This window comes from Phaenicophaeus curvirostris, chromosome 3 (genome assembly GCF_032191515.1).
Source record: "Phaenicophaeus curvirostris isolate KB17595 chromosome 3, BPBGC_Pcur_1.0, whole genome shotgun sequence".
Classification (NCBI taxonomy): domain Eukaryota; kingdom Metazoa; phylum Chordata; class Aves; order Cuculiformes; family Cuculidae; genus Phaenicophaeus; species Phaenicophaeus curvirostris.
The window spans coordinates 44,633,045-44,652,091 of NC_091394.1; the positions used below are offsets into that span (position 1 = coordinate 44,633,045).

Consider the following 19,047-nt stretch of genomic DNA (forward strand, 5'->3'; position numbering starts at 1 on the left):
ATAATATAGCAACTAAATGTAATGTAGGGAGCTGAGGAGATGAGGCCAATTCCCCATCATCCCTTGGAAGGCTCTGAATAAGACAGCACTTTATTGCTTATAATGGAATTGTTATCTTCCAGGTGATATCTCAGTTTAGTTGTTTCTCTGGCTGTTACGTAATTGATAGGTAGGTGTCTGGGAACAGAGAACAGCTCTAGAATTACTCTTGTCCTTTCAGCTGCAATGCTTTGCTTCTTTTTTCAAGAAGTGATGGACTGTGAGTGAGAGAGGCTTCCCACACATATGCACTTGTCTCCAGTGGAAGGGCAGCAAAGGGTCCCGAGTCCTGGGAAGACAGGAGGACTGAGGTTACTTTAATTTAGGTTTCAGAGCTTTGCCTCGTTTTGTTGCTTCATGGTGGCTGAGCCTGTGGAATTTTTGCATGTGTGTGCTGAAGTATTCATGTTATTTATGGTGTAGTAAATGTGGAAGAAATGTGTTTTCAGTTTCATGTGATACATACTGCATGCCTGAGGTTCTATCTTATATTAAGTTTTCTTCGCTGCTCTGACAAAAAGGGAGACTTTGAAATAAAAGTTTTGAGTTACAGAGAAAGTCAGAATAAAAATTGGATTATATTTGTGAAGAACGAAAACAAAGAATAGAAAATAACAAAATTCTTTTAAAACTTACAAATGAAATGGAAGGGTTTTCTTTTTCCCCCTAATACTGCATCAGCTGAAATCTTTTAGTCAGTAATAAATAGTGAAATAGAAACACATTAAATCAAGTTTTAAACCTGTTTAACTTTGTGGATTTTATCCTAATGTTCACTTTTATTCTAATGTTGCTGAAAGCAGTGTATAGTCAGTCCAGTGAGAACAGGCACAAGTTAACTGTAAGTAAAGATTGTTCTAGTTGCCTGTTGACAACCAGTATGCTGTATTGGACATGCCATAGTGGCCTGTGAAGTAATCTAATCCTGTTGCTCCCACTGAGAAGGACATGTCTTCGGGGCAGTCGCCCTTGCCCCTACAGCAAGCATAATCTGAAATGAGATCAGAACTAATAAATCCCCTGTTTTGGACTATTATCCTATTTACGATTTGTGTTTCATAGAGTACTCTATGAGCTGTGGCCTATGAAGAATTTCTGCTTCTAACTCCAGCCCTGGGTTGCATCTGTAAAGCCAGGCAGTCCAGACGTTACCACTTCAGTGTGGTTTGGTGGTCAGCATGGAAGGACCTTCAGGGGTCCTCCATCTGTCTTAAAGTCGCTCTTTTTGCAGTGTTTGGTTTATTTTTTCCCCAGCAGTGTAGGGATGTTTGTACCAGCACTTTCTGTGTTGGTGAGCAAATACCCTACTCTCCAGGGCAAAATACAGCATTCGTCACAGTTAACTCCTGAGGCTCCTGCTTAGAATTTGATTAATCTTCTGCTTATCCTGGGATATGGCTTATATTCTGTAATTTGCCCTGGAGAAAAGAATCTGGGAATGCTAGTTGGCAGCAGACTCAATATGAGCCAGCAGTGTGCCCTGGCAGCCAAGAGAGCTAACCCGCATCCTGAGGTGCATTGTGCACAGCATAACCAGCTTGTCAAAAGAGGTGATTATCCTGATGTATTCAGCATTGGTGCAGCCTCATCTTGAGTACTGAGTGCAGTTTTGGGCCCTGCAATTTAAGAAGGATGTGCTTGAACACATCCAGAGGAGGACAACAAAACTGGTGAAAGGGCTGGAGCTGTGCTCGTCTAATAGATCTAGCATAGATAATAGCGGTACTGTTGATGTACTGAGAAGGCTCAGAGGGATGTTATTATATCCATAAATCTAGGCCTTTTACTTCTTTACCCCATTATGTGGTCTGATGCCACAACAAAACTTAAACCATATGCTGATACTCCCATCAGAACTGCACCCATCCTTGTATTACAAGATTAGTTTTTCGAATCATTGTATGAACTAAGGGTCTTGATGCAAGAAAACCTATGATTCAAATGTCCTCATACCTACCTACTTTTGTGTTTTGAACTGAAAAGTGAAGTCCATCATAGTGGCTGCTGTTGGATGCAGGATGATTGTTTGGACACTGTGCCTGGGTTTGTCTAATTCAGAGAAAAGAAGTCTGAGGGGCAATTTCATTGCTCTTTACTGCTTCCTGAGGGGATGTGGAGACAGAGGTGCTGATCTCTTCTCCCTGGGATGGAGTGATAGGACACATAGGAGTGGTTTAAAGCAGCACCAGGGCAGGTTTAGACTGGACATTAGGAAGCATTTCTTTACTGAGAAGGTGGTTAAGCACAGAACAGGCTTCCTAGAGAGGTGGTCAGTGCCCCAGCCTGTCAATGTTTAAGAAGCATTTGGACAGTGCCCTTAATAATTTACTTGAATTTTTGGTCAGACGTGAAGTGTTCAGGCGCTTGGACTCAATGATCGTTATAGGTCCCATCCAACTGTTCTGTTCTGTTCTATTCTATTCTATTGTATTCTTTTCTATTGTATTCTATTCTATATTTCCTCTGCCAAAGGTCCTTTTAGTGTACTTTTTAAGCTGAAGGTAATTTTTGACCTTAGGCTAGTTATAAGTAAAGCTGACTTTGACAGATGTCATTTGCACAAGTTTTGCTATATGCTACCCTACTTTTTGCAAAATAAATATATTTCTTAACAGTCATGTCATAGAATAATTTTTAATATATTGCTAGTGATGGGTTTGTAGCCTTTGTGCTGCATACCTGTGAGATGGTAAAGACAGATGAACCAAGTGAGACATTTTTATAGAAGCTCTTCAGGAGATGATCACCATATGGCTAAAACCCACTTAGACTAGTAAGTGCTTCCTTACTTACTGGATTTCCTCAAAGCTGTCCTTATTAAAAAAGTGATAAATATATCTATCATGAAATGCATAAACTTTCACTAAAATAACTCAATTTGTTTTTAGCAGATTTAAGAGATTTTCTAGGTTTTAATCCCCCATTTTTCTGTTTAAGCAATTATCTTAATAGTAACTTAAACAATACCTGCCTAAAATAATTATAGTAATCATGACTATTTTCTGGAGTACATCACTGTAATATGTCAAGAAAGGTATTTCCTCTGGGCCCATTGCAGATTCTTTGACACCTTCTTTTTAAACAACATTGAAAGCAGCAATGTGAATTTTCCACATGTCTGAACACTCATCCCTTGAATATATGAGCATCTCAGTAGACTTCAAGGGTATATCTCATGAGAATAAACATTATGAACAAGGAATAAAATGACTGTTAGTTGCATAAATAAATAAGACAGATTTTAGAGAATAAAGATGATTCTCTAGAATTTAGAGAATTCTAAGTTCTCTAACTTAAGAGAATTCAGATATTAAAAATCCAAGGTGGACACCACAACAGGTAGTCCAGAGAAAAATCAGTTGTCTGTTATATAAGTAAAACACAGTTGTGCAATCACTGTGTTTTAATCCTCTGTATGGATACACAGAAGGTCAAGAAGTCACTTATTCATGGGAAACATGACAGTCCTGCTTCCTGTTTAGCCTCTTGTGCACCCACTGAAAGATCTGGTGTGCAAACATTCTGGAGGCAGAGCTCTTTAAAATAATGAACCTCTTAATTGTGTGGTAGGCCTATGATAAATCTCAAACTCAGCTGTGTGTAGATGAGAATCACATCAATGTTATTAATTACAAGATCGTTTATGAGTATGCAGTTTCCTCCCCTTTTTATTTATTATTTTTGAGGGAGGCTCATATTGGGGTTTTCAGGCTTGAAATCTCAAATTAGATATATCTCCAGATCTAATAGAGGGCCAGCAACGTCAGTATACATTTGCCTGTGGTTCTGCTTCCTTGCTAGAGACTCTGTCTTACAGAGACTTGCAGTGATATCAGGAGTGCTTGATGCTGGGCAGCTTTTGGCCAATTTGCTGGATTAGGCACTAGGGTTGTGATGAGTCTCTTTTCTTTATGAAAGGGGACTGAACTGTTTAAAAGCGTCGAAATAACATCTTTCAATTGCCTGAGTCACGCTAGGAGTTTGGTTTGTAACTCGGGAATCCTGGTTTTGACAAAAAAAGTTCCACTTTTGCTGAAAATAGTCTTGCCTTAGTCCTGTGCTTCCTAATATGCATGATCCTAATAAAATAGCAATTTTACTTAATTTAGCATTCTTCTTCTCATGCTTGCATAAAATTTTAAATAGATGCTAGTGGGGGAAAATCCAAATAAAACTTCATCTCTTGAGCTGTACTTTAGTTAAGTATTATAAAAACTTTATAGTTATTAGATTTTCTTAAACCACACCCTGGGGAGATGACCTTTTACATGGCTTCACATTGTAGCTTTTGTACCCATTTTATCCGTTGTTGTTCAAGAAAAGTCAGCTTTGAAATATACCCCACTTGAAGGAATCTTTCAAAGAAAACTGAAACATTTGTATTCATCATTATGGGTGAGGGTTGCTTGCATACATCATAGTGTTTCTCAAACAGTAGAGCCAAGGTGTATTTAGAAGCTGAGCCAAATATTTTTATGAAGTTACTTTCCATTGCCTCCAACACTGTGGATAGCTTTTGGGAAATGGAATAATATAATAGTCCAGGACAAAATATGAAATAATATTGTCTTGTCCCATGCTTCCATTCTAAAAAGTAAGTCTGCTGGGGCTATTTGTGTCAAAACCGACACAAATTTTGCACCTTAGGACTATCTCTAATCATAGTGCCTTTGTAATTCTATGTGTTAAATTAAAGACAGACTTCACATACAGATGTCAGTTTAAGGCTGGGAAGTGTTGAATTTTTAGCATGGCAATATAAATCCATAATTTTAGGAGCAGTGAAAATTTTCACTTCCAGACAGAATGTCAATGTCTATAATTTCTGAAAATTTAGCTATTTGTTTGAGGCCTGTTACAAAAATGTGAATATTTTCCAATATGTTGTTATTTTTCCTGTGTGAAAGAGAGGTGTCTGGTACTGGATAAACTCAGATGAAGATACCAGAGATAAGTATGTTTCCATATGTAATATTGTTGAACATAATAATATTCCTTTTCCCTGCTACATTGATTACTTCTTTTGCAGATATAAAGATACACTCCCTGAAGTATTTCCTGTTGCGACCAAACCTAAAGTAATAAATAAAAATGCAAAAAATAATAATGAATAGCTTCAAAGTTGAATGATTTAAAACTTCAATGATACTAACTTTAAATGATACTTTTTCCCTGGTTTCTCACCTATAAGGGTGAAATTTCTTCACATTTCAAAGTTTTTTTTCATGGCTGTGAGATCTGGAAATGGATATATGTATTCTTTGTAAGGAAAGGTTTGTGACTCTCACAGTCACATGGCTCCAGGTGAAACTTTAGGAAAACACAGGATCCTCAGTAAAGCTTGGGCAACTATCAAGGTTAATGTTTAAGCTGTGAAAGACCCTTTTGCAGCACTAATCGTGGAACTATGTTTCAGTCTTAGAGGGGGAGTGGTTTTAAGCTACCTTGTCTCCAGTACACTGGCCTGATTTTTGCACTGTGAAAAATGAATTGAGCAACTGTTAGATAACTGATTCTATAAACTGCAGGCAACCAAATTGCCAGAGTAGAAATGGTAGTACAATTTTTGTTTCTTCCATATTGTTGTAAATGGCAGCATATCTATTTTCTTCTGTCATCTCTTCTTCATTTCCCTCCCAGTGTCACTGCAGTGTCATAAAATATCTTTCTTGTGCATCAGCATGTAAAAAACTACCTTGATTACTTTTATTTATATGCTGTCTTCCTGCAGCTTAAGCATATGTGTGTTTCCACGAGACTGCATCCTACTGCTATGTGATGACATTGGCAAGTGACTGCACAATCAAAAGATTCATTGCTATAGCATATATAGTTGTGAATGAACAGTAAAATTAGCGATAACTTTTCAATTAAAAACTCATCAGTGAAGAGACTAAAGCACATGAATGCAAAAATCAAGGATAAGAAGTTGTATAGTGGTATAGAAATAAAGCCTGATATAATACAAAGGTGAAAGAATACTTTTGTGTATTCTGTATTAGAATTCTTTCACAGTCATTTAATAATTGTCTTCCAGCTAAAAAAGTTTTTTTTATGTAAAAACCATTTTTTTTAAGTAAAAAACTGATTAGTTGTATATATAAAGCATGTTCAGCATGATACTCTAGTTGCAACAGCCTCACTGTGCACAGGTCCTAAAATGCATTTAAGTGTGGCCAAGTACTCCACTCCTTGAGAGCTCTAGAAACGCTCAGAGAGACTAGAAAACTAAGAGAAATAGAATAAGGTACCTGAAAGCCTCTTCTATGTGCAAAAAAAAAAAATCTCAATGAACAGAAAATTTTAGTAGGGTTTGTCTTTATTAAAAAGGAACATTATTATTAAATGCTCTGGGCAAACAGTGAGCCAGTGTGAAGAGTAGCATAAATTGGTGAGTATATAATCAGGAAAAAATAGAGGAAATGAGTGAGGTTTCTTTTTTACAGAAAATAACATTTGTGTTGAAAAATTAATCTAACCCTGGAATAGAGCTCTGTAGTGTAGGTTTTTCCCATTTTTTTGACGTGAGTAAATGTTCTGTACTGACTCTTCCAAGCAGCCAGCAAGTATTCTTTTCCATGTGCATATGATGAGAAAAGTGGAGCAGAGGTTAACACCCCTGGTTCACTGGGGACTCATGTGGCCTTTGCACACTGTCAGAATGCAAAGGAATATGTACTGTTCTTGTGAAATGTGGATGAATTATGGGAACTGACTGAAAAGCAAGGATTTCCCTTCATGAGCTACCATTCAGAGGAGAAAAAGACATGTGGGAGGAAAGAAGAGATGCAGGACTTGATGCTCTCAACTGCAGCAGTTCAGTGCTGCTAGAAATCAGATCAGTCTGCCCCCATATTTCATTTCCTTCTGTAATCTTGACCAATAATTTATAATGGATATCAGCTGATCATCTGGCTCTCTCTCATGGCAAAATGAATTTTATCTTTCTACTCTTTACTGTCCAAGAGACAATAAAACTTTGAAAGACAAAGATTTCTATCTATTTTTAATGAAGTCTCTGAAACATCCTCCTAGTCAATCTCGTTTCATTATTTCTTGTTTGCCTTCAGAGACAGGAGGTAAAGTGTCTTCAAGCTTCACTGCAGCTCTGTGTCACTTTCAACATCCATTTCAGGCTGTGTGACATGGTTCCTGCAATGGGAAATAGTCAGAGGGACTGGCATCATCAGGTGAATTTGCTTAATGATGCACTTACTCTAAATACTCTTCTAAAAGTCTTTAAGATCAAGACTGAACAAGTTGCGCTGTGTGCAGCAGAATAATGAAATCTGTGAATTCCCATGCTTTTGTGTTTCTGAGTTGTTTATGTTCTCAGGTTACCAACCCACTTGCATGCTTGGCATCATGTAGAAAGCCTTGGGTTTTGGGTGAAACAGTGCTTTAGGAATCCATGTGACCTGAGATACAACTTTGTTAAGCACAGGCAGTGTCATTATAATTTTTCACCTTTCGTCAAGACTGTATACTAGGTGAAGGTGTTCGAAGAGGACCAGAGAGCAGTTCCTGAGTCGCAAATAGCACATATGCGGCCACACCTCTCTGCAAAATGATGCTCATAGAGCAGACACTTGGTTCCAGTTGCTCCTTCAATCCTTCAGACTCTGAGATTTACTCTGGCAATGCCGATCTGCACAAGTTACCAGTACAGGGAGGCCTTTTATGCCATTCCCACTCCTCTCTCATTAGGAATGGTACAGGCTCTAATTTAGCAGTTTTTCATGGAACATGCTTCAATTTTGTGCATGTTTGCAAAACAAAATCATCTCTTTACCAAGACAGTGGTCAAACACTGGAAGAAGCTTCCTAAAGAGATGGTCAATGGCCCGCCCTGTCAGTGTTTAAAAGGCATTTTGGACAATGCCCTTAATAATTTGCTTTAACTTTTGGTCAGCCTTTACGTCGTCACACAGTTGAACTAGATGATCATTGTAGGTCCCTTCTAATTGTTCCATTCCATTCCATTCCAGCAGGAAACAGATTTTCAAGAGATGGAGCCATAGAAGGGGGTCATTCAATCTACCAAAGCACAGTATGCTTGTTTTCATCCTGATACTTCTCTGCCAACCCCTTCCACAAGAATGTTATACTGGCTGTTTATTTATGAGAGGAAAAATATCAAAATTTATAGTGGCAGCTCTTAGTCTTTTTTATGCAGCACCTCTGGTTAAAAACAAAATCAACACTTCATAGTGCTCACAGGTGAGCTGTAGATAAAACCAGGGAGACAAAGAAGGGACTATGAGGTACAGGGGTGTAAATCAAATAGTTAATTTATCTTCTGCTAATGACTGCAGCACGCGTGCAGTCAGCAACCCTATGAGATTAAAGAGGAATGAAGCATTAAGTTGAACAGGGATATTTTTAATAACTTAATGAGAAAATAATCCATTTCTTCCACATTGAACCCAGAATCTGTAGTACTGCTGAAGACTGGATGGTTATTATTCTATGTCATTTCTGACAACATGCTACAGTCATCTAGGTTTCTTTGCAAAAAGAAAAGCAATGTCATTTATGTTACCTACATACCAATACACACTATGACTAGTAAATGGGCATCATGGAATTGAGAGAAGCAAGTAATGACAGAGTAATCTCTCTAACTGTGGCTTCATGGTTACTAAGTGTTAGATTTTATACCTCACATATGTTATTGTTAACTGCAAGTGAGGAGAAATTTTCTCTGAGCCTAGACAATTGTATCATTTCCAGGTAGAGCCCTTGCACCTCTGAAGTGTGTGCAATTTTGTCATGTTGCTCTGATGGTCCTGGCTGCCTCAGTAATAGCATATTGTCCTCTCAGAAGTTATCTCCATCCAGTAGGAATCTTATTTGTCCAACTGTTTGTGTTAGGTTTTTAAGTTGCTCATTTCCTGCCGCCCCTGTGCTTATTTTCTTTTCAGCTAAATTAATTTCAGCTAGTTTTTCTCATGCCATTTAACCTAGGGATTCAAAGGAAACAAGCATCTGATAGAAGGTATTTTATGGCCTGTGTTGCTTGAGCACTTGAGTTGTGAGACCGTTGTCGGTGTTTTTCTTGGCATGGCACAACCTCCTGCAGTACAGTGGTAGCTCGGAACCATATAGTGGTAAACCCACCAGCAGCAGAATGTGAGCCAGTCTTTGTTTTAATCTGGAGAGCAATCAGCATTGCAATCAGTATCCAAAAAACTCTCTAGGACACATGCATAACAGTTTGGCTTTGTATTTTATTTAGATTTTGTTGGTTTATGTTCATGAATAAATCATGTGAGATCTCCAAATAGCAATTGGCACATGAAACACAAGGAAACCTGTGGCTGTTGAAGTACTAATGTAACATACCATGTACAGGGTCTGACCAGCCTTCTTCTGCTCTTGTTTCTCGATTTGATGCTGTAGAATTGAACAAAGTCCACCAAGGCTAAATCAGAATGTTTCTTTTGGCCAGTTTTAATGGAGATCAGTGGGGGAGTGGGATCTGTGTGAGCACCCTGTCTCCTTGGGGGGCTGCACATGATGGCTGGAGCATGCTTTCTGCAATGACTATGTGCTTTTGCCTCTGAGCCGTCAGGATTTTGGGGCAGATAGTGGCGGGGCAGATAGTGGCAGGGCAGATGAGTTTGTTGCTTCTACTCTATCCTGCTTGACACTGCAAAGACAAACATGGACATGTCCAGAGTAGACAAGGCAAAGTGGGAGTTGTTTCATGTGGAAGAAGTAAGGGTCTTGGTGAATGGTCCCATCCCTGCAGATGTGGCACTTGGATAGTTTTGAATTAGGAAGGGGGGCACTGGGGCGGAGGGTCCCCATACAGCTGCTGAGGTTCAATGGGAACTCCATCTTGAAACATGTTATTTTCCAGTGGCTGTGTGCTTCTCCTCTGTATTGAGGGTAAAATGACAGTAATTTACAGTGTCACTTGCTGTAATTGGGGGAAATATTACTCCCTTCTCATCTGCAGATGTATGGAAAATTTAAATGTTTCTTTTATTTCTGTGATTGTATTATATGCTGGCTATGGAATGAAATAAAAAAAGAGTAGTTTGAAATTATGATCTGTTCATGCCCCAACCAGTGAAGGCTGCAGAAAGAGGGAGCAAATATGTTTTGAAATAATCACTGAAAGTTAGCCTGCTTCAGTTTTATCAGCTCTTTATTTCAGTCAGGAATATTGTGGAACATATGGATATGTGTGTGCCTCTATGTAAACACTTAGCTGTCAGTCACCAAGTATTTATGAGTATTCTGGACAGATTTAACTGTGAATGTTTTGCAGTGATCAGTGAACACTGAATCAGTGCTTTAGCCAAATCTCCTTACAATATGTGTGCTAGGAAGAAGCAAGAAGTGCATATACTCATAATGGAAAGTCTCTTTGAAGATTTCAGAACAAAATGCACCTACCGCTGAGGTGTCTTTGGGTCTCTTCTGCTCACTCTGATTCTGCCTCCGCCTCCATCCAGGATCAAATTTCCAGTATGGCCTGACATAATTTGTGCTGTGGATGGGCTTGTAGTTTGCACTGCACTGTGGGGTCTGGCACGCACAGTGCCATGGGTGTGGAGGTGAATGTGCTCACTTCCCCTTGGCTGTGCAACATCAGTCCTACTCCACATTTGGAGCTGTGGGACATGGGCAAAGCGAGCTGGATGTTGTACTGTCATGAGTCTGGCAACAGCACAACTGAGTGCTTTGCATGATAGCTACTAAATCCCAGCTACATTTTATGTCTTCTGCGTGCTGCCTTGGGCAGTCTGGAATTTGCCCTTTATTAGAAGATCAATGAACAACAAGAAACAGTGGGTGCTTTAAAAAAGAAAAATTGGCATGAGCCAATATTTTACATATTGCACATATACATAATTTCTTAATGTTGAATGTTTTATGCAAGCAGTGAGGTACGGAAAACTTGGCAGTGTGTACTGAGCTTCAAATAGCTGCAAACTCTCTGCATAGCAATGTTTGGAAAGCAAATGTTTGGTTAAAATGTGGTTAGGCACTTTTGCAATACAGAAAGTGTTCTTCATTGCAAGGTATCTTTCCTTAAAAAGCGAAGTGTACTTTTGGTTTTTAAATCCATGCAGAGATAGTTTGTAAGCAGTGATTAAGATTTTACAAATACTTCAGGAGCCCTTTGAACTTGCATGTTGGTAGGTCAATTCATGCTAAGTATTTTTATGAGCAGTAATCTATGCATTTTTGCTTCCCTCTTCCTCCCACTCTTTTATTTGCATGACCAAAATTCTCTCAAAATGCAGCTTCAGGTATGTTGGGTCAAACACATGGCTTGTTCTGCATAAACTGAAGAGGACAGTCACATTAAGGCAAAAGCGATCATGCACAGTGCTTTGCATATTGATATTACTAAGTTTGTATTTTATTTTTCTAACATAATTTATTATCAATTTGTGCATCAGCATGAGGTAACGAAAGGACTAAAGTCAGACCTACCAGTGCTGAGCAGTGTGCATATTTTGGCTATGGCGACGGTTTGCCCTGAGGGTCATATCAAAGTTGCCATGTGAGCCAACAGCATATCTAACTTGTCTTTTGAACCACCAGGGACAAGTTGTGCCAGCATGAATACAGACTGAGTGTACTGTGTTCACCAAAGTGCTGGTTGTGGCTCAGACTGGGTCCCTAGCGCTCAGACACAGACAGTTAAGTGCGAGTTTCCCAGCAGAGTAAGTACAGAGGCAGACATTTCATTCTTAGTTCAAACTGAGAGAGGACAAGAGGCCTCTCTAACACGTTACCAGCTGCAGCCATCACCGGGACCCACAGCAAGCACATCTTTAAGGCAATCTGGTTTCTAGCTGTTGGTACCCTCAAAATTTCCACTATTTTTGGATCACAGAGGGAATCCCAGTGATAAAAAAATGAATCATTGACAGTACTGTGTAGCACCTATGTGATACTGCCAGTCCCCATTTCTAGGGGACCGTGCTTATGATTCTTCGGCTTGATTTGCCTTCAGTCCAAGAGATTACAGCTGCAGGTGAAGTGAATGGGAACTGTGCTGTAAACATCTATGGTGGCACATAAATTACTGTGAAATATTAGATCCGCTTGGAAATACCAAATGTCTCACAGTGACCAAACAGCATGAATGGAAAGTTTTAGCATCTATGTATCTTCCCTACTTTATCACCCGTAAACTATTACTACCGTGTTACCTAATTGCAATTTTATTAAAGCAATTAATTAGAAAGTAAACAGGTGCTACAGAAAACCCCTGAGGGGAGAAAGGAGAAGATAGTATAGTATGCAGTAAATCTAAATAAGGCTTTTGAGAAATTTTTAAAACTATGATAAAAAATCCAAAATTAAAATACTTTGATTATCCAGTATTAAAAATGAAATCAAGTTTTTTATTTGGCTTTAATCTGGAGGCATTGTTTTATTTATCATTTAACATAAGCTTAATATTGTGATATATTGCTGGTGGTGAATTACTTTTTTAAGAAAGACTGTTCTTTTTTTCCAGTTTTATTTGTTTGCTTGTAACAAAATATTAAATATTTATAATTTGAAGACTATTGTTTTTCATCCTATATGTGGAGTATTTTATATGTTATTATGCATGTTGCTTTATAAATGCATTACTATATATTTTATGTTTTTATTTATTTAAGCCATTGCAATTTGACTGTAATAGATCTGCGGCTTTTTCTGGCTTTTTTCTGTAAACCTGAAATAAAGGTGAAGGTTAATGTGTCTGACATTCTAAAACATTAAATCAGACTAGATAAGGCAGTATTAATGCTTCACCAAATCTTTATGCATCCTGATCAAGATGAATAAAACTAATTTGTGAGAAATGGTTACTCTAGAAAGGAAAAAATGAAAATTTTATTTTCAGAAAACTCAAATGGTGATTTATCAAGCACCAAGTAAGACTGTAAATTTTAAATTATGCCATCTTTTCTTCTTCAAGGCATTTGGTTTTTGTTTGACTGCTAGTGAGTGTAGATGAAGTCAAAGAGCAGTTTTAACTTGTACGTTCACAGCTAACTATTCTCAATGCAGATAAACTGGGAAATTATACCTCAAAATTTCTTTAGCCCAAATGAACGCAAGAACTGGAACAATGTCACACAGTCCTAGAAGAATTACGTATAAATACAGAAAATTAAGATGATCTCTTCCTAAAGTATTTAAATAAATAGTGTACAGCTGAAAGCAACAGGAGAACACAGATTGACGAGGAGACTGCTGTATCAGGAGTCTATTGATACGATAAAACAGTTTCACATGTTGGTGCAGAAGTCATAAAATAACTTTTGTTCCTCAAAATTTTCTTCTGTTTACAGAGGAACTCTTGCAACTCTTAACTGCAGTGTTCCCTTGTCTTGAAAACTATGTGCAATGTAATTTACTTTGTGAAGGGAAGGTAGAAAAACATTTCAAGCCGCTAATATTTTGGGGAGGAGAGTGTCCTATTTTCCTCAGCATTCTGTAAAAAGGAACAAAAGAGGGGGAAAATAATTCTAAAGCTGCCGTTTAGTGTATTACATTTTTGAACATGTTTCTGGCTGAGTTATAAGCTTAAGTCAGAGGTATCTATTACAGTTAAAGTTGTCTATAGGTAAGTTAGTCTAATTGAATAAATGATGATGTACTTGTTGTAGATTAAGATCTATGGCATTGTACACTGATTTTTGCAGGGATTTAAAAAAAAACCCTTTTTCTCTATGAGATCTCCTGAATAAATTTCTCCTGCTTCTGTTTTAACTTTGTCGTTAGAGAGCCTCTTCTAGAGCACAGAGCACAATGCATAGATTGTTATCAAATGCAAAATATGACCATATGTGAAAGCGCAAATAAAGTGAGAAATGTTTGTGGAATGATTGTAGTATTTACCATTCTTTTTTGTACTGCCAGAGACAGCAAGAATGAATAACTGATTTTTGTTTTAGCTGTCACTGTGAATAACTTGGGACCAAATTGCTTGGGGTTGAATTAAGCAGTTTATTATTCTGCTTTACAGAAGAATATACATTCCTCTATTTTCAAGTGATCTTTTGTTTCCTTTTTAATTATCACACTGAGGTCAATTTGTTTTCCTTTTCATGGGGAGGTGAAGGCAGCATACATTTGTGACCTGCTCTGGTGAATAAACTATTCATGTGCAGAATTTTTCCTTGCTTTGTGGTTAAGTATCACTGTTCAGTGTCTCTATTGCTTGCCTGAACTGTACATTACATCTTTCACAACAACATGCTAAATGATTTATTTTGAAAGATCAGAAGCACTTGGTTTGGGTTAGTGGAAAGAAATTTGAGCCGTGACAGAGGCGCTGCTCCCACTGGGGTGTCTCCGTGTTCTGGGGAGTGGGATATGTGAAGGAAGACCCAGCATGGCTCTGTGGGAGTACAGTGTAAGGAAGGAGAACGTGGTGCAACTAGAAAGTGCTGGTATTCAAAGGCTACCACCTTTTAGTTTGTTGGTGGGTGAGTGGTTGAATTTGACAAACTTCTGTTTTAAGTTCAGAAGTGATGCAAAATTAGTTTTAGATAGGACTCTATACCTGTGTACAGAAAAAGCTCGCTTAGAGAAGTATTGCATAAAAGTAACTTGATCCTTTTTTTCAATACGAGATTAGCAAATTTGTACTGTTCTTACACTATTACCGGCATCAGAGTGGGTTTTTTTCATCTTTTTCTTAAAAAATGTCTGAATGATACTTTCAGAATTAAGAATTCATATTTTGTTGCCAGTTAGTCAGGAAAATGGCTTTAATAGGCAGGTGTCAGTTTAGCGATCAGGATGAGTGAAGCTAATTCAGTATTCTTCTTGTGAATGCTGGGCACACTATTATTGTGAATTAGGTTCATTAAACATGTAATGATTACTGCTTTCTGCCAAAGGAGAAAGTGCAGTCTCAGTGCCTTGACTAGTTAATCTGCATGACACTAAGATCTACGGTACTGCAAAATGAACAGACACGTGTCAAGCCTATATTTTCTGTAATGTTAAACAGATAGACTATGTTGTCTTGTCCCAGTTGACTCTACAGCATGCTTTGCTTGAAGCAGTGGCACAAGAAATATGCAAGCAATCAAGCAAGGACTTTGCCATCTAACTCTTACAAGTCTTTCAATTACTTAATTTTTTTTTCTCTGCTTCAGTACAACTGGAAGCCATTATCAAAATGTTTTCAAGCTACTTAGCTGCCTTTTAGTGCATGATCATTCAGGGACAATCTGTAAGAACAAAGAGCATCAGCGGAGGACGTTTTCTGGTTGCATGATTGCAATTTGTTTCTTTTCTTTTTACAAGAAGCTACAATTTAAAATCATAAATTGTTTTCCATAAGTAGCACCTTATCAGTTTATTCTGTGTCTGTGTCTGAGCATGGGAAGAACTAGAGCTTGAATTTTCCTTCTGTTGTTTTGAACCAATTATGTAGTATTTCTGGGTCCATTTCATAACTGTGCTATAGGACAGTATCCCACAGACCTGAACTTTGCTTACTGCTTCCCATGATACACTCATTTGTACCTGTTGGAATTAACATTAAAACTAGCTTTCTGGTCAGTAACTGGACCAGCAGCAACAATGGAAATGTAAGATTTGATATGAGGATATCAAAGCAAGATTCCTGACACTGGCTTTATTGTAGTCACATAAGTAGCTTTTTAGGTACTTTAGATCTGCAGTTAATCACAGCGATTGCAAGTAACTCCTTCATAAATAGCTTTTTTTTTTAGGCTTGAAAGCTGCTAGTGTTATGATAAAGAAAGGTCAGAGATGATATCTTCTTTTGCATCTACAAAATAATCTGTGAAGGTTTTCTACTAGTTCAGGCTATGAAGAACTAGTCTTGTGTGTGTAGCTGTGCCCAAAGAGCTCCAAGGATACTTTACCTGTTCTCAGAACTTATTACAGACATAAAGCCCTAAAAATCTGTTAAAATTGGAGCTGCATAATGAAAATATGTTAACTTTATGATTGGCACACATATGCTATACACTTTCCAATAATTAAGATTATATCCTTTCATTAATAGAAGTTCAATAAGTCCATGCCACAGCTTAATAAACTATTCATTGTGCCACTAACCCATAAAGTCCTATTTCCCACTCTAAGCAATTAATTCTGCACAGTGAAGCAGTGCAATTTTTTTTTCTACATAAAATTCATCCAGCCTTACAGATCTTTCAGAAAAGAAAGGTTTTCTTGGCAAGGACGTAACACTTTCTTTGATTAGTATTTAAATATTTGTACTTGAATACCCTGAAAGGTATTCAAGAGGTCTGATTGAATAAAGTGTATTAACAGTTAGCATAGTAAAAGTTATTAAAATATAACAGACTTTTTGGTTATTCTTCTATGTGCCAGGAATGATTAGGGCACATACTTCCACCTCCCACCATGTCACCACTTCGGGTTGACATTAATGCTACCTTGTCTTTGTTGACCTCCTTGGTGGAGCTGGAAGCTATTGTCTTTGCGAAGGATGAAACTAGAGAGGTTGTGATGTATACATATAGATCATCGAGGAACTCAGCTGAAATCATTCTTGTTGAATTTGAAGGTTGTTCCTATGTTGCTTCCCAAAATATTAATTCAGAATTGGTTGAGTCAAAATACTAAGAATCGCTGTAATATGAATACGTGAGGTGCCATTGAATAATCAGTTATTCTGTACTTTTTGAGAGCAGAAATATCTGTCTAGAGCTCCTTGACCATCTTTGTATTTCCAGTATTCTGAAGCTTTCTTATTACTGGGTTTTGGGGTGTTTTGCTTTGCCTTGAGCTAACTTTCTGTTCCACCTGAAAATGTCATTAGAAGTAACAAATGTTTCTTGTTCTTTTTTTTTTTTTCATCCCATACAGTGTGAAAGGAGCAGATGCAGGCAACGTGATCAGACTATTTGTACCAGATATTGGAATGTTCATTGCTAGTCTGTCAATATGGCTCCTCTGCCGCAACATGTTTCAGAAGCCAATAACTGAGGATGCAGCACAGTGCAACATGCAATTTGAAAATGAGGAAATGGTATCAAATACGCATTTTATCTGTATGGCTTTTAGCTAATAGTGAGCTTTGGCATTCCTTTCTGAGATGTATTCTGAAATGGTTTCATGAGAACTGGGTATGTTTAGAAGTGAACTTACTTTCAGGAAACTAATCAATTGCTTTTAAAGTGGAAAAGTACAGCTGTTGTTATCATGAGAAAACAAAGCAGAAATGCTACTGTATTTGTAAAATAGTTTTGACTTAAGAAATGGTCATGAGAATCCGTCACAAATTTTTTCTTCAACAGAGCTGATGGTTAAGTCCAACATAGTTGTTTTACGACATTCATTGCTCATTTTCTTAGGTAGCATCCGTATTTCCAAAGTTGTTATCCAAAAATACAGCAATATCTGAATGATTGTCAGAAAATACTCTTAGGGGAAGGAAAGAGAAACCATGTATTACATTCATGGAAGTAGTTATCTAAAGCTGTGGTCATACTGAGTGAGATTGAGGATGATTTTGGGGAATGGCTTAGTTGAAAGCGTTGTTGTGTTTGCTGTGTATTTTACTAGTGTGAAGAAGTATAGCACATGTACCAAATGCAGAAAAATCCACAGAAGGAGGGAAACAATTGTATAATATAAGAAGCCACAGAGGGAATTTAGCCCAGGGTGCAGAGAAATTCCTACTACTAATCTTATCAGACTGTCTAGCATGCCTTGGGTCTCATTTTCTGTCTTGTTTTATGCATGGTCAAAACGAGTTTTTTCTTTGCTCGTTTTTTAGGGGAGACAGTTGCAAATTGCTCATTGTTCAAATAGAAATTGCACTTTGAAGTGGGTAAAGTATTTAGGAGGATCAGCTACCCATTTTGTTTCCACTATAGAGAGGAAAAAAGACGTTCTGCATGTTGCCATGTTGTCTGAATTGTGGTATTGCCAGAAGCTGGTTGAGTTTCTACGACATGAGAGATCAGTATCAGGACTGTGCTTTATACTCCGTTGCAGCTGTAATTCTTATGGGTTGTTCTGGCAGCTGAGGATTACCTGAAGATTGGAGCTTTTCACTGTAAATTGGAGGATATGTAGGCCTGATGAGCATATGCAAGGTTTTGCCGTATCTCCTGGAAGCCAGTTTTATCAGCTTTAAATCTGCTTTATCGCTGGAGCTGTGCAAAACTGATTTAGCAGCAGGCTAGAATCTTGGGCTATGCCCATTAGGGGAGATGTTTGAAGTATTAATAAGTGTGGCTAATTGACATGTTTTGTGTTCAACCCGTCTCTCTTCAGAGAGTTGCATTTTACCAAAATGGGCTCTAACAGACTTCTTTGAAGCCCTTGATCTCTTGGAAAGAAAACATGGAGGTTCATAACCAGGAATAATCTGATGGCAGAACCTCAGAAGAAAAAAAAAAAAGGGTGTAGTTAGGTTCCTCTGAGTCTAGATGGCAATGTTCAGATATTCACTTTTTGTTTGGTTCAGACGTGAGCCTGAGCCTGGAGTCTGTGTTGAAGGGAGCTCTGTCTCCTGAAGAGAATGGGTGTTGGCTTCCACTCAGTGTTCAACAGTCATTTGCCTGGAATGCAAGGGAAAAAAGTGAACTAACAAACACTGATTACACAGCACAGAGCGTAGCCTGAAATTGGCTTGGTCCTAGACTAGCTACTTCAAGGCAATCCACCAATGCAACTAAATGGGCCAGAATATTCCACAAAGGAAGAGCGTGGGGGAGAAGACAGCAAAGAAATATTGATACTGGGCAAACAGAAATCTGCATAAATATATTTTACTTCTTCACATTAAAACCCAGTGAGTATTACTTATGTTCTGTAAACTGTATATATTATAGAATATTTAGTGAATACAGCAGCTGTGTTTAGACTTAGTGACACCCAAAACTCTATCACGGGGTTATTTTTAAGAAAGAGATAGTAGTTGTTGTTTTGTGAAATGATCTTCAATGCTACAAGCAATTCTGATCCTGACTGCTGAAACGATGAACCAGTATCAGAATAACCTGCTTGTTTTTTAAAAAC

At 37.9% G+C, this 19,047-nt stretch overlaps 1 protein-coding gene across 4 annotated transcripts in view; it reads left to right on the plus strand.

Moving 5' to 3' along the window:
• PIEZO2 (piezo type mechanosensitive ion channel component 2) overlaps positions 1 to 19,047 on the plus strand; it is a 311,046-nt gene that overhangs the window by 148,283 nt on the left and 143,716 nt on the right. For all 4 annotated transcript variants that reach the window (XM_069853757.1, XM_069853760.1, XM_069853758.1 and 1 more), the window contains exon 5: positions 16,885 to 17,047. In XM_069853757.1, the coding sequence (XP_069709858.1) occupies positions 16,885 to 17,047 (163 nt within the window). The remainder of the gene's footprint in view (positions 1 to 16,884; positions 17,048 to 19,047) is intronic.